We start from the raw sequence: 12,033 nt of genomic DNA, 5'->3' as shown, positions 1-12,033 counted from the left end.
TGTAATTCGCATAGCAATGGAAATGCCCATCCCTTTTATTACAGCCATGGACTCCATGTCGGGTCCTGCAATGCCAACTTGCTCGGGTTGCTCGCCGAGTTGATCAGATCCAACACGACGCTGCTGACGGGCGCGGTTCCCTGGGATCCGCTCTTGTCCTCGTGCCTGCAGCTGATGAGCTTTGCCCTCTTGACCACCTCGAGCACGTTTGTCAGCACCACTTCCCTCGGAGCGTCCGAGACCAACGCTGCTGCGCCCGCGCCGGAAGCAGCTGCGTTTCGCTGAGCGCCTTGCAGCCAGAAGTTGATCTCGTCGCGGACGAAAATCCCGAGGTACTCTTCGAGATTTCGCTCCGGCTCGGTGAGCGTTCTTCCGAGAGCCATGAGACCGGACGTGAGGACACCTTCGATTCCGACGGGGCCGATAAAGTGTTGGATGTTGGGCGAGAGTCGGAACGGTGTAGGATCGGTGGACTTGAACTGCGGTGCAGAGGGGTTGAAGGTGGGGACGACGTCTGACATGGCGATGCTGCCAGAGGAGCGGGAGATGTGGATGCGGTTGGGGAGACGGTTCGAGACGAAGAGGCAGTAGGTGACGAACGACGATGCAGCGGTTTGCAGGGTGAACTGCTTGCGGAGCATGTAGAGGTCCGATGGAGTGGGGGTGGACCGGGTGAGGTAGCGCGTGAGCACGGTATCGGGAACGTACTTGGTCGAGATCTCCTCCATCAAGTCCATGCGCAGGTTGGTGAAATCGACGTTGCCTCGTGTAGGTGCTGCTGCTGCCGTCGGAGCCGCCAGCCCGTTCGAACCGCTCGAAGCAGCGGCCGCCGTGGGAAGCGCACCCCCATCCCAAGTAGACCTCATCTTCTCCACCCAGCTGATCACCGGATCATCCTTCCCAATACCCAACTCCTCCGCATGCCTCTCGTAGATATCCTGCAAACTCACAAACCCTGCATCGTGGTCGATCAACCTCACCTGCGGAGCCAGCGGCAACGCCAACGGCACATGGAACGCCAACCCCCTCTTCCTCGTCTCCTTCCTCCTCTCCAAGATTCGGTTGAAGAACCTCAGCAGCTGGAAGATCCTCTCCTCGCGCCTACAGTACCTCCCGCTAGGCAGCTGAACCGCAAAGCTGTGCATCGTACCCTTGTTGCTCAAGATCGTCAACCTTCGCGTACACATGCCCGAACTCCTCACCATCTCGAACACCGGCATGAAGCGTGCGATCTTGACAAAGTCCGAGTTGTTATCCTCCAGCTTGAGGTACTGACCGGGCACCTCGACCTCGTCGAACTTCTGATGCTGGAACTCGACGAGGTAGTGGGAGCAGTGCTCCAGGTGCTGCTTGCTGGGACGTCGATCGAGCGAGGTCTCGTATCGATCCCTCCAGCGTTGCAGCTTGGAGACGTAGTCGCGAAGCGTAGGTTTCGACTTGACGAAATCCTCTTCGAACGACGTCTTGAGCGGTCCCGGTGGCAGGTTCTCGGCGAATCGGATGACGTTGGCTTGGGACGAGGCGGGGAGCACGCCAGAGTCGGTGGGCGAGACGGCGCGTTGGATGTACTGCTGCAGCGCATCGTTGAGCAAGGCGTTGGTGAGACGGTAGATGTCCTCCTCGTTGGTCGGCTTGAAGCGCTGCTGAATCTGCTCGGCGATGTTCTCCATCGTGAGCGTGAGCAGCGGGAAGGCCGTTTTGAGGATGTTGAGAATTTCGTCGACGTACTCCCACGGTTGACGGGGCCCGCTCGCCGCTGCGGCTGCGGCAGCGGCGGCAGCACCGGCTCCAGCTCCAGCAGAAGTTCCGGCTGCTGTGGCGCCAGCCGCCGCCGCCGGTGTTGCACCAGCAGCAGGAGTCGCCTTGTTCGCACCAGCGTCCGCATTGCCGTTCGCAGGCGTGGATGTGGTAGAAGCAGCAGCAGCAGCAGCAGCATCGGTCTTGGCGGGGCTACCAGCGCCACTCTGTCCGTCCCCGCTTGAGGTCTTGCTAGCGTCTGTACCCGCAGCAGTCTTGCCGTTCGCAGCAGCAGCAGCAGCGGCTGCAGCCGCTTGCTGTTGTCGTGCCTGCTGCTGAGCCGCTCTCTGTGCAGCCATGAGCGACTGACGCTTCATCGCCACAAAGTCCTCCTTGGTCGTACGCAAGTAGAAGTAGAGCGACTGCGGGAACGTCTTGGCGATCGACATGAGCATCTTCCTCGCGAACCTCGCCTCCTTGTGGCTCAGGCTCTGCAGCAGCTGCGGGATGAACGTGATCCAGTACCAGATAGGTGCATCGCCCTTGAAGGCTTCGAACGTCTGCCAGACTGTGCCCTTGTTGTCGTCGCAGGACAGCAGCCAGAGGACACGGATGAGCACCTTGCGCACCTTTGCATTTTTGTACAGACCGGCCGCCTGCAGGTAGCAGCTGACAGCATTGCCTGCCGCCGACAGCTCCGTAGGACGATCGCGGAACAGTCGATCGTTGTATCGTCCCCACTCGGTCCAAGCCTTTGCCAGGTTGAGATCCATCTGGATGGCGGTCGCAAACGCGTGGTTCGCATCGTCGTTCAGACCCAAGCGAGCCATGAACATACCCTTGAGCGTGAAGAATTCAGCCTTCTGAGGCGCGGCGAAGAACATCAGGTTGGTGTTGTTGATGACATCCAGACCCTGCGTTAACTCGTTCGGGTTCTGGAAGTGACACTTGGCCTGCTCGCGCAGCTTGAGGAATGCCTCTTGGATCTCAATGTTGGGCAGCGTGTAGATCTTGGTGAGCGACGAGATGCAGACGTCGTTGAGGTAGTGCTTGCGCGCAACATGGGCGAAACGATTGATGATCCACGCCGTCTCGTGATAGCCTCGGTAGGCGTACGAGTTGGTCGATGCATTCTGACCGTCGCGCTGCTGAATGATGGGCACGAGCGGCAGGTAAGCCTTGTTGATGGCACCAAAGACGTGCTGCCTCCAAGCCACCAGGTCGGACCAGGCGTTGATGTCGTCCCACAGATTCGGCAAACGCTCGCGCCACGTCTGCATCTGAGCCTTGAGCTCGGCGGAACGCTGGTCGAGGTTGGTGGCGTTGGTGTGCGCTAAGCTGGCAAAGATGGTGCTTGCCTCTTGCAGCTCGACAAATTGCTGGAAGATCTGCAAGAGTGGTACGTGCGCCACCGTCACGGCGGTCGGCAAAGAATGCCACTTCTTCAGCGTGAGTTGGATTGCCTCGTCGCAGATGCGGCCGAACTCGGCGGGCTTGTCCTGGCCCGACTGCGACTTGAGCAACGCCATGTACGCCTCAAAGACGCGGCGACGCGGTGTCGCGCTCGCCGACAGGCTCTCGAGTGCCTGCTCGAGCGTCTCGCGCTCTGCGGTCCAGTCGTACAAGCGCCAGGCGCACTCGAGCAAGAGATCGTTGTCGCCCTCCATCTTGGCAAGGTCCGTGAGGATGTCCCACTGCTGCAGCTTTTGAGCACAGAACACCCACTGGTCCTCCCACAGGTGGTACTCAGCTTCGGTAAAGTTGAGCACGCCCGAACGTGCCTTGATCTGGGCCGTCTCGTACTGCACCTGCGCCTGGTTCCACATGCCGATCTGCTCGAAGGAGATGGCACTGTTGGTCTCGGCGTAGACGCATCGTCGACGCCAGAGGCCGTAGAACATGTCTTCCTCCGACAACTCGGCGTAGAGTTCGGTGAGCGCGTCTTGGCCAGCTTCTCGGATTGCGTCGTCTTGGCGAGGTAGCGAGCGGAGCAGATTCTGTAGCAGCTCGATCGACGTGTGCCACGCATTGAAGTTGCGACCGAGGTACTTGATCACGTGCGGCGGCAGCTCCAGCTGCGGCTTGCAGGCCAGAGCTCCCTCCAAAAGGGTCTGGACGACGTTGGGCCGCTTGCTCACCTGGCGAAGGTTGTACTCGCGGGTCAACACGCCGATGAGCGCGCGTGTGATGTCGTCGTGGTCCTTGCGACTCATCGACCTCCAAGCAGAGGCGAAGAACGAGACCCAGATCTGGTGTGCCAGGTCCCGATCGGTGTACTGCAACGCGCGGATCGACGACAGCATATCGCCTACCTGGAGACTCTTGAGTGTCGGGACAAAGCTGCTGCCTCCTTTGCCGAGCTGCACGGAGCTGTGTGCGAGCAGGGGCCAGTTGGTGTCGATCGACGCGAGCATGAGGTCCAGCACTTGGTTGATCCAGTAGTGCTCGGCCAGATACTCCCAGCTCTGGTGCCCCAGCAAGTATTGCAGACGACCGGCAGCGCCGCGGACGAGGGTGCGATCGAAGATGTCGATGAATTTCTGCCGCACCTCTGGGTCCTTGTGTCGGCATCCGAGCAGGAACGCGTTCTCAAGTCGCACCGTCAATTCGGTCCGGGCGAAAGCTGGCGTCGTGTAGATGGAATGGATGAGGTCGAGGTAGTCGCGCAGCAGCTGGTCATTGTCACGCGACTCAAAGGACATCATCTTGAGCAAAATGCCGGCCTTCTCCTTGACGGTCGGGAACGTCTCGCGCTGTTCGAGAATCCACTTGGACATGGTCGACAAGAGGAAGCGGCACAGCTCCATCGACGATGAGCGCTCCACCAGCTGCACAAGCGCGGAAAGGAGCCAGCGTCGCTGATCGCCAAGATTCGAGATGCGGCGCTTGAGCAGCTCCAGCACGAGCATGAGAAGCTTCAGGTTGGCATCGTTAGCAGGGACAGGTGCCGTCGCTGCGAGATGCTCTTTGGTGAGCTTGCTGAGCGCCTTGCTGAGTGCCGGCAGGTGCGCGTCAATCTTTTCAGGTTTGCTCTGGCTCCACGCATCGAGCATGCTGAAGACGCTATAGAGGTGCTGACTCTGCTTCAGACCGTCGGCGATGAGGTTGTCGGCAAATTTGCGGAAGGCTGCCAGCTCGTCGGTTGCTTCGCTCTCCTTGACGTCCTTGGCTGCGGCCGCATCTTCGTCCTCCTTCTTATCGTCGCTTGTGTCCATCTCGGCTTCGCCGTCCGCATCCTCTTCGGGCGGTGGATCGGGAATGACGCGGAAGATGCGCTCGAGGACGGGCTTTTGCGCTTCGACCAGCGAAGCCTCGTCGGTAGAAGCGCTCTTCTCGAGCAGCTTCTGCAGCTGTGGGACGTGAGGGGCAATGTAGGCGTCGGTCTTGTCCTCCACTACGATCTGAAGCGTGCGCAGAGCGTTGCAGATGACGGGTGTGTTCTGCTCGTTGATCTCGGTGTGGATCAGAGGACGCTGGAAGATCGAGAGCCGCACCTGCACGTCGGACCAGTACGGTGCTTTGAGGATCTCGGAGAGCAGATTGGCTGCCTTGGACACGATGCCCGCTTTAGAGATGGGCTCCATCGAGAGCGATACGAAGCGCACAAGGAAACCGACGGTCATCTCGCGCAGGTTCATGGGCATCAGATACTCATGATCGGCTGGCGATAGGGCAGCGTCAGCGGCGGAGGTGGCTGCGGTCGATGCGGCGGAGGCGGCCGGCGCTGGAGGCGAAGAGCTCTTCGATGCGGCTGCTGAAGCAGAAATGCCCGACTCGTCGATACGCACCTTCTTGACCGCCGCAGCCTCCTCCGGCGCCTCGAGGCCACGCTTCGCAGTGCCAACTGCACCAGAGTCGCCTTGGTTGCTCTTGTCCTCGGTACCTTCCTCGGCCGAGGTATGCTGCGAGCGCATGTGTTCCTGACGACGCTTCTCCCACTTGTGAAGGAGCTCCACGAGGTCGACAGCCAGCATCCTGGACTCGACGTTGACGTTGGCGACAAGACCAAGTTTGGTGAGGTTGCTGACGATGTGCGGGATGAACATCTCGCGACTGCTGTAGAAGAGGTCGGCATGACGCACGAGCAAGCTCAGGATGGCAAAGAGCTGGCTGACATTGTGGCCCTCGTCGACCAGCTGTCGTTTGGTCCACTTCGCCCACTGAGGAGGCTGGCCGTTCTCGCTGGCTCCTGCGCGCTTCGGCAGCGCGGGCACGAGGATGTCGAGCGCCTTTTTGACCATACTGCGGCCCTCGGATTGGTGGGCGCGCAGCAGGCCAAAGTAGACCTGTCCGACGATCTTGATCGGGCTCTCGAACACCTCGAGGAAGCGGGCGATGAAGATGTAGGCCACGTTCTTGACTGTGACGTCCTCCGCTGTCAAGTTGGCCCAGCCAAACTTGATCGTGTCCTTCTTCAGCTGACCGTGCGGGGCTAGGTGGTCCGAGCAGTGCTCGAGGATCATGGTCGACATGTGGAGCAACTCGATGCGGAGCGCATCGTCGGAGCACAACTCGTTGGCTGCTTTGGGGTTCTGGAACGGTTTCCACATACGATTGACGATCTGCGTGACGAGATCGGAATCGATCACTTCGATGTCGTCAGCGGTTGCGGCTTCGTCGCCCGGCGCGGCAGCATCCTTGCCATCTGCCTCTTTGTTCGCCGTTGTCGAGGCATTGCCGTCTGCTGCTTCCGTGGACGCAGTTGCTGCAGTCTCGGACTTCTTGCCATCGACAGGGGCCTCCTTCATTTCCACATCGCCGTCCTTGTCGTCGGCCTTCTGAGCGGCATCGTTAGCGGACGTCTTGGTCTGCGCTTGCGAGCTGGGCGCTGCGGACTTGTCCACGTCGATCGCCGCGGCAGCAGCTTTCGGTGATGCGAGCGGTGAGCTTGTGGGATGGGGACCGTACGAAGCGAGCAACATGGGATTGATCAGAACACGCAGCGCCTGAGTCTTGAGTGTCTGGCTTGCGTCCTTGTCCTCGAAGAGCGTGAGAAAGCGCGAGAACATCTGCTTCTTGAACGAGTTGGACGCCTTGGTGCAGAGGTGCTCGTAGATGAAGCGGGTGGCAAAGGTGAGGTCGAAGGCGATCTTGTACGTGTACGCGTCCAGAATGGCGACGTAGGCCTCGACGTGTGGCTCGACGCGCAGGTACGAGAGGAAGAGCTCGATGAGCTGCTTGGTCTCGCTGCTGGTACGCGTCGCAGCGGCGGTGGGAGTGCCTGTCGCGGGCGCAGCGACAGCCTTGGTGGCGCTGCTGTTGGCCTCCTCGCGTCGACGCTCGCTGCTGTTGGGACTGTTCCAGAGCGCGATGAGCTTTTCGAAGACGTCCTTGTTGGCGACGAGCCATTTGGGGTCGCGGTCGACCAGCTGCTGAACGATCGAGACTCCGGCCTGGACTTGCGCCGCAGACGCCTCGTTGGAGAACAGAGGGAACAGCAGCTTCTCGCGACCGCTCGTCACCTGGGCTCGCAGCTCGGGGCCGTCGTCGGAGGCAAGCGAAAGCTTGACGACCCGCAAGAATTTGGGGTTGCTGAGCTTGTCACCCTCGAAGAAGTAGGTGACCGCCTTCTCGGCGAATCGGTTCAGGAAGAGCGTCAGAGGCTTTGTGAAGGGTGTCGGCCCGGCTCGTCGAAGCTGCGACTCGATCTCGGCGACTGTGGTGGTGAGACGCGGCAGGAACTGGTAGGACGCCTCTGGAAGGAGGCGGAAGACGTTGACGATGGCGACCAGCGTCTTGATCTGCTCGTTGTCGCGAAGCGAGCCGGCTGCAGCGCGGTGCAGTACGGCGGGCTCGGCGAGGCTCGTGAGATGGTCTAGAAGCTTAGTGCCGATCTCGACCTTGAAGTAGTTGGTCAGCAGCTGCAGCAGGCGAGCCAAGCCTTCGAGTCCCGAGGCCGTGAGTCGGTTGCGATCGGCGAGCGTCATGAGGATGGGACGCAGTCCGCTCTGCAGCAAGTCCTTGGGCAGCTTGCTCTGCTGGCTCAGCACGGTCTTGAGCGACTCGTAGGCGACCTGCACCACCTCTTCGCTGCGCGAATAGAGGCTCTTGAAGTAGACCGAGATGATCTTCATGCGCATCTGGGTGTGCTTGGTCGAGAGGAAATCGCCGCAGGCCATGGCAGACGAGAGCAGGCGAATCGCGACGACGCGTAGCTTGGTGACGGCGATCATGTTCTTGTACTGCGACGTACGACCGATCAGAGCTTGGTCGTCGGCATCGGCGAGCGCCAGCGCCTCGGTCAGCACTCGATATAGCTCCTCATTGAATTCGGGAAGCGGTGGCGTGAGGTTAAGTGCAAACGTTATGGCGTCGATGTGGCCGATCTGCATGCCGAAGGGGAGCGCGCGAAGCGGCTTGGTGAAGATTGGTTGCAGCAGACGGTCCTTCTGCGGCGTCAGCAGCTCGGTGACGGTACACTTGCGCAACTCGGCCAGCAGCTTGAACGCGGTCTGCGTGGTGCTGCGGACTGTAGCGTTGGAGCTGGAGAGCTCCGGCACCAGAATGCCGATGAGGTAGGTGAGATGGCTCGGACGCTCGGGGACGGGGGGCTCGGGCTTGCCGTCGGCGGTGGGCGCCTTGACGGTGTACGCCTGTCGAATGACCTGGAGCAACGTCTCGCTGACCTCATCGATGTTGCCCGGAGGATCGTTGGGCATGTCCTTGAGCATGAAGAGAAGAGCACGTACGATCTCGAGCTGATGATCACGGACCCAGATCTGGCCCAGGTCAGCGCGGCGAACCAACATATCCACACCGAGCCAGCCGCCTGTCTTGCGCTGCCAAAGCTGCTCGTAGCATTGCGAGCAGAACTTGCTCGCAAACGAGTGCATCACAATGTGGCCCAAGTCGGATCGCGTCGCCGGCGTCTTTTCGCATGCTGCGAGAAAGTCACGGATGATCTTGAGCTGTAGCTCGATGAGCGGCGCGGGGTCGTTGCCAGCCTCGTTGAGCGCAAGCGCATTGGTCAGACCCTCGAGAAGCGATGTGGTCATGGGCCACAGATGACGGCTGGACGCGCCAGAGGACGAGGGCATGTCGCGCTTGATTTCAGCGTGGAAGACGTGCTTGCAGATCCCGAACAGGTACTGAACCGCTTCGTCGCGCAGGTCGTCGGAGCGCGTCGCATCGAAGAGACCCTTGATGAGTTTACCGAACACGGTCTCGCGATCGGCGTCCATGAGCGAGCCATCGAGGAATAGCGCGGCAGTGTGACGGAGCAGCTCGAAGGCGTGCTTGCGATAGTAGGGGTCGGTGCGTCGGATGTTGGCCAGCGCCAGTTCGGTGACGGGCGTGAGCGTCATGGACTGCGACTTGCCCTCGAAATGCACGGGGAAGGTGGGACCCTTGTGCGAGACGTAGGGCAGCCTCGGTGGGTTCTGAAGCAGCTTGCGATTGCGACCGCCCATCTTTCCGAGGATGCGCATCGTGGTGTGAGAGTGCTGGTGGTTGTGCGGCAAAGGCTGGAGGTGCTGCCACAATGCGGCCATGATGTCCTGAGCGTAGGGAGCCATGATGGGATCGAGGAATTCCTGCGTCAGATTGTCGATGCACAGTTCGAGCGTGCGAAGGCCTTGGCTGACAAGCTCGGTGGAAGACTGGAGCGCCAAGACCAAGGGCTTCATCAAGTAGCCAAGGTAAGGAAGCAGAACGCTGAGTCGAACGGGGACGGTGAGGCAGAGATCGACAAACACCTCACGTCTGCTGGGTTCGGCAGCGTTGAGAAGCGCATTCAGGTTCTCGAGCAGCACGGGGAGCAGAGGCAGCACATCCTTGTAGAGAAGCTCGAAGCGACCACCGCCGATGCTGCGGAAGAGGGCGCGAAGGAGCAAAAAGTAGTTGGTGGGCTCGTCGGCCTTGCTCGCGAGCTTCATGGACTCCATGATGAGATGGCTGAGGTGTGGTTGCAGCACCACCTCGTTCTCCTCGGGAAAGATGGTGACGGCCATGAACGCCATCTTGAAGAGGCGGAGGCTGATGGAGGCATGCTTCTTGTCCGACTTGCCGAGCTCCTCGAGACGGTCGACGAGGAAACGCAGGAGGATGCCGACGAACCGCTTGGAGACGGCGTCGTTGCTGAGCAGGTTCTGCGGAATGCCAAGCAAGGTGGGCGACTCGAGCATTTCCTGGAAAAGGAAGGGCATGTGGGTGGTGAACACCTCGTGGAACACCTGAGGCTCGAGGTCGATAAAGACAGTGGTGAAGAGATCGAGCACCTCCTTCTCCTCTCTGCCGTCGCGGTCCTCGTGGAGCGACCAGCACTTGACGCCATCGACGAGGAGCTTTCCTGCGAGAGCACCGTCCGGGTGGGCAGCGTTGCGATGGCGAAGCACGGGGATGAGCGTCTTGAAGCCAAAGAGAATGTTGCGGAAGAGGAAGCGCGCGTCTTTGAGTGGGTCGCCTGCGGTGTCAAGCATGGTGGCGGCTGACTGAATGGGTTTTCCACGCTCGATAGCGACTGCGTCGACGGCGCTTTGATCGGCGGCAGCTGCATCGTCGGACTGATCCTTGATCTGCCGGATGCGATCCATGTCGGAGCGGAGGCGATGCAAACTAGACAGCTTTTCGACAAAGACGTCGAGGATGGAGGCGAGAGTCTGTGTGGCGCCGTCCGGGTGCTTTGTGAGGATGGTCTCGACGAGGTTGAGAAGGAGCTTGACACACATGGTCTGGATGCTCGGAGCCAGCGTTGGATCGTGCAAGATCTGCGAGTGGATCTGAACGACACGGACGAGCTGGGCGGGCGAGAGCTCTTGACGAACGTGATGGACGAGGTCAGCGAGCATGCTGATGGCGAGGGGCCGCTGTGTTTCGTGCGAGGTGACGCCGGTGCCGATCAGGACGCGTTCGTCGAGAAGCGTGTCGATCTGACCGACAAAGTGGGCGCGATACTCGGTGGACAGGACGTGGCGCGTGGCTACGAGCAGCTCCTTGCGTGTCGCTGAGGCTTCGGGCGGGCAGTCCTTGAGCAGACGCACGCTGATCTCGGGGAGCACCTGTGCAAAGGGTCGCATGACGGGAGCCGAACCGCGCAGAACGTAGGCAAGGAAGGACATGGTTTTTACCTGCGCTACGATCATGTCTGTGTAGAGCGACCTGTTCTTGATGCCGGGAGCCACGCCGACAAAGATCTCGCCTTTGGCCTTTGCAGCCTCGTGAGCCTCGCGTTGAGGCTTTGCCTGGAGCGAGAGACAGCTCTCGATGATGAGGGGAACAAAGACGTTGATGGCTTGTGGCACGACGGAACGATAGCTCTGAAAGATGAGGACGATGACGATGGGACACTCGGTCAAGACTTTGAAGCTGGACATGGACTTTGGTAACGGTTTGGACGAGGCGGATGCGGTGGACGCGGCGGTCGCGGCTGGAGTGGATGGCGCTGCGGAAGGTGTGCCTGTGGATGTGGCCGGTTGCGCGGCTGATGCAGTCGATGCGCTGGTGGAGTCTGTGGTGGATGCAGCGGGTGTGGATGTGGAAGCGGTCGGAGCGGCGTCGGTCGCATTGGCAGCCGAGTCCGTCGAGGATGTGGGGGCGGCGGCGGCAGCAGCGGTGGGAGGGGTGGGAGAGCTGGCGGATGCCTGAAGCTGCGAGGCCTCGGATTCGAAAGCTTGCTCTACGGTGTTCTTCATGTTGGCATAGAGCTTCTTGACGAGCTCAAGGAATGGCTGAACTTGATCCTGGAGGACAGCCTTGAAGGAGCGATGCAGATCGATGATGACCTTGAGGGCAAGGACAGCGTTGTCCTCGTTGTCGTCGCGAAGCACGTTGAGCATGGCGGTCATGAGGGTATCTGCGTAGGGCTTGAGCACCTCTTGCTGTGGTAGGCGATGAGTTGTCTCGAGGACAATATGACGGAGACGCTGTTCTGGCGCGTCTGCGATGAAGCTGCATGGTGTGGATTCGAGGAGAGCGACGTGGGCGGGGACGACGTGCTTGAGGAAGAGGGCGTAGTCGAGGTTTTGGAATAGGTCGAGGAGCTCCTTGAGTTCAAAGGCGGTTGCGAGCTTTGCCTTTGCGTCTGTGGACTTGTCCGAGAGCTTGGCGGCGAGTTGCTCGACATCGGGCACAGAGCGCCGCGAAGGCGTGTCTGATGACGACATGGTGTGTGACGATGACGCTCAGATTCCAGTGGAGGGTATCGTGGATCGAAGCGAGATACGGATGAAGGGGAGAGCCTACGATCCAACGGCGACGTTCTTGCGGATGAGATGCGAGCCGCCGGACTGGAAAGGAGAGAGAGAGACAGTGATCGGAGCGGCGATGAGAGTGAGTCGACGCGATGGGAGTCACTGTGCC

At 60.4% G+C, this 12,033-nt stretch overlaps 1 protein-coding gene across 1 annotated transcript; it reads right to left on the bottom strand.

Annotated features, from left to right (window-relative positions):
• Window positions 1-38: 38 nt before the first annotated feature.
• On the bottom strand, window positions 39-11,837 carry PHSY_003530 (phosphatidylinositol kinase; the record flags this gene model as incomplete). Its single annotated transcript, XM_012334149.1, has 1 exon — window positions 39-11,837. One exon carries the CDS (start codon window positions 11,835-11,837, stop codon window positions 39-41), a length of 11,799 nt encoding a protein of 3,932 aa, XP_012189539.1.
• Window positions 11,838-12,033: the final 196 nt, after the last annotated feature.

The sequence above is a fragment of the Pseudozyma hubeiensis genome, assembly GCF_000403515.1.
Source record: "Pseudozyma hubeiensis SY62 DNA, scaffold: PHS36, whole genome shotgun sequence".
Classification (NCBI taxonomy): domain Eukaryota; kingdom Fungi; phylum Basidiomycota; class Ustilaginomycetes; order Ustilaginales; family Ustilaginaceae; genus Pseudozyma; species Pseudozyma hubeiensis.
Note: the sequence above shows the minus strand (reverse complement) of the source record. Positions and strands in the feature narration are given on the sequence as shown.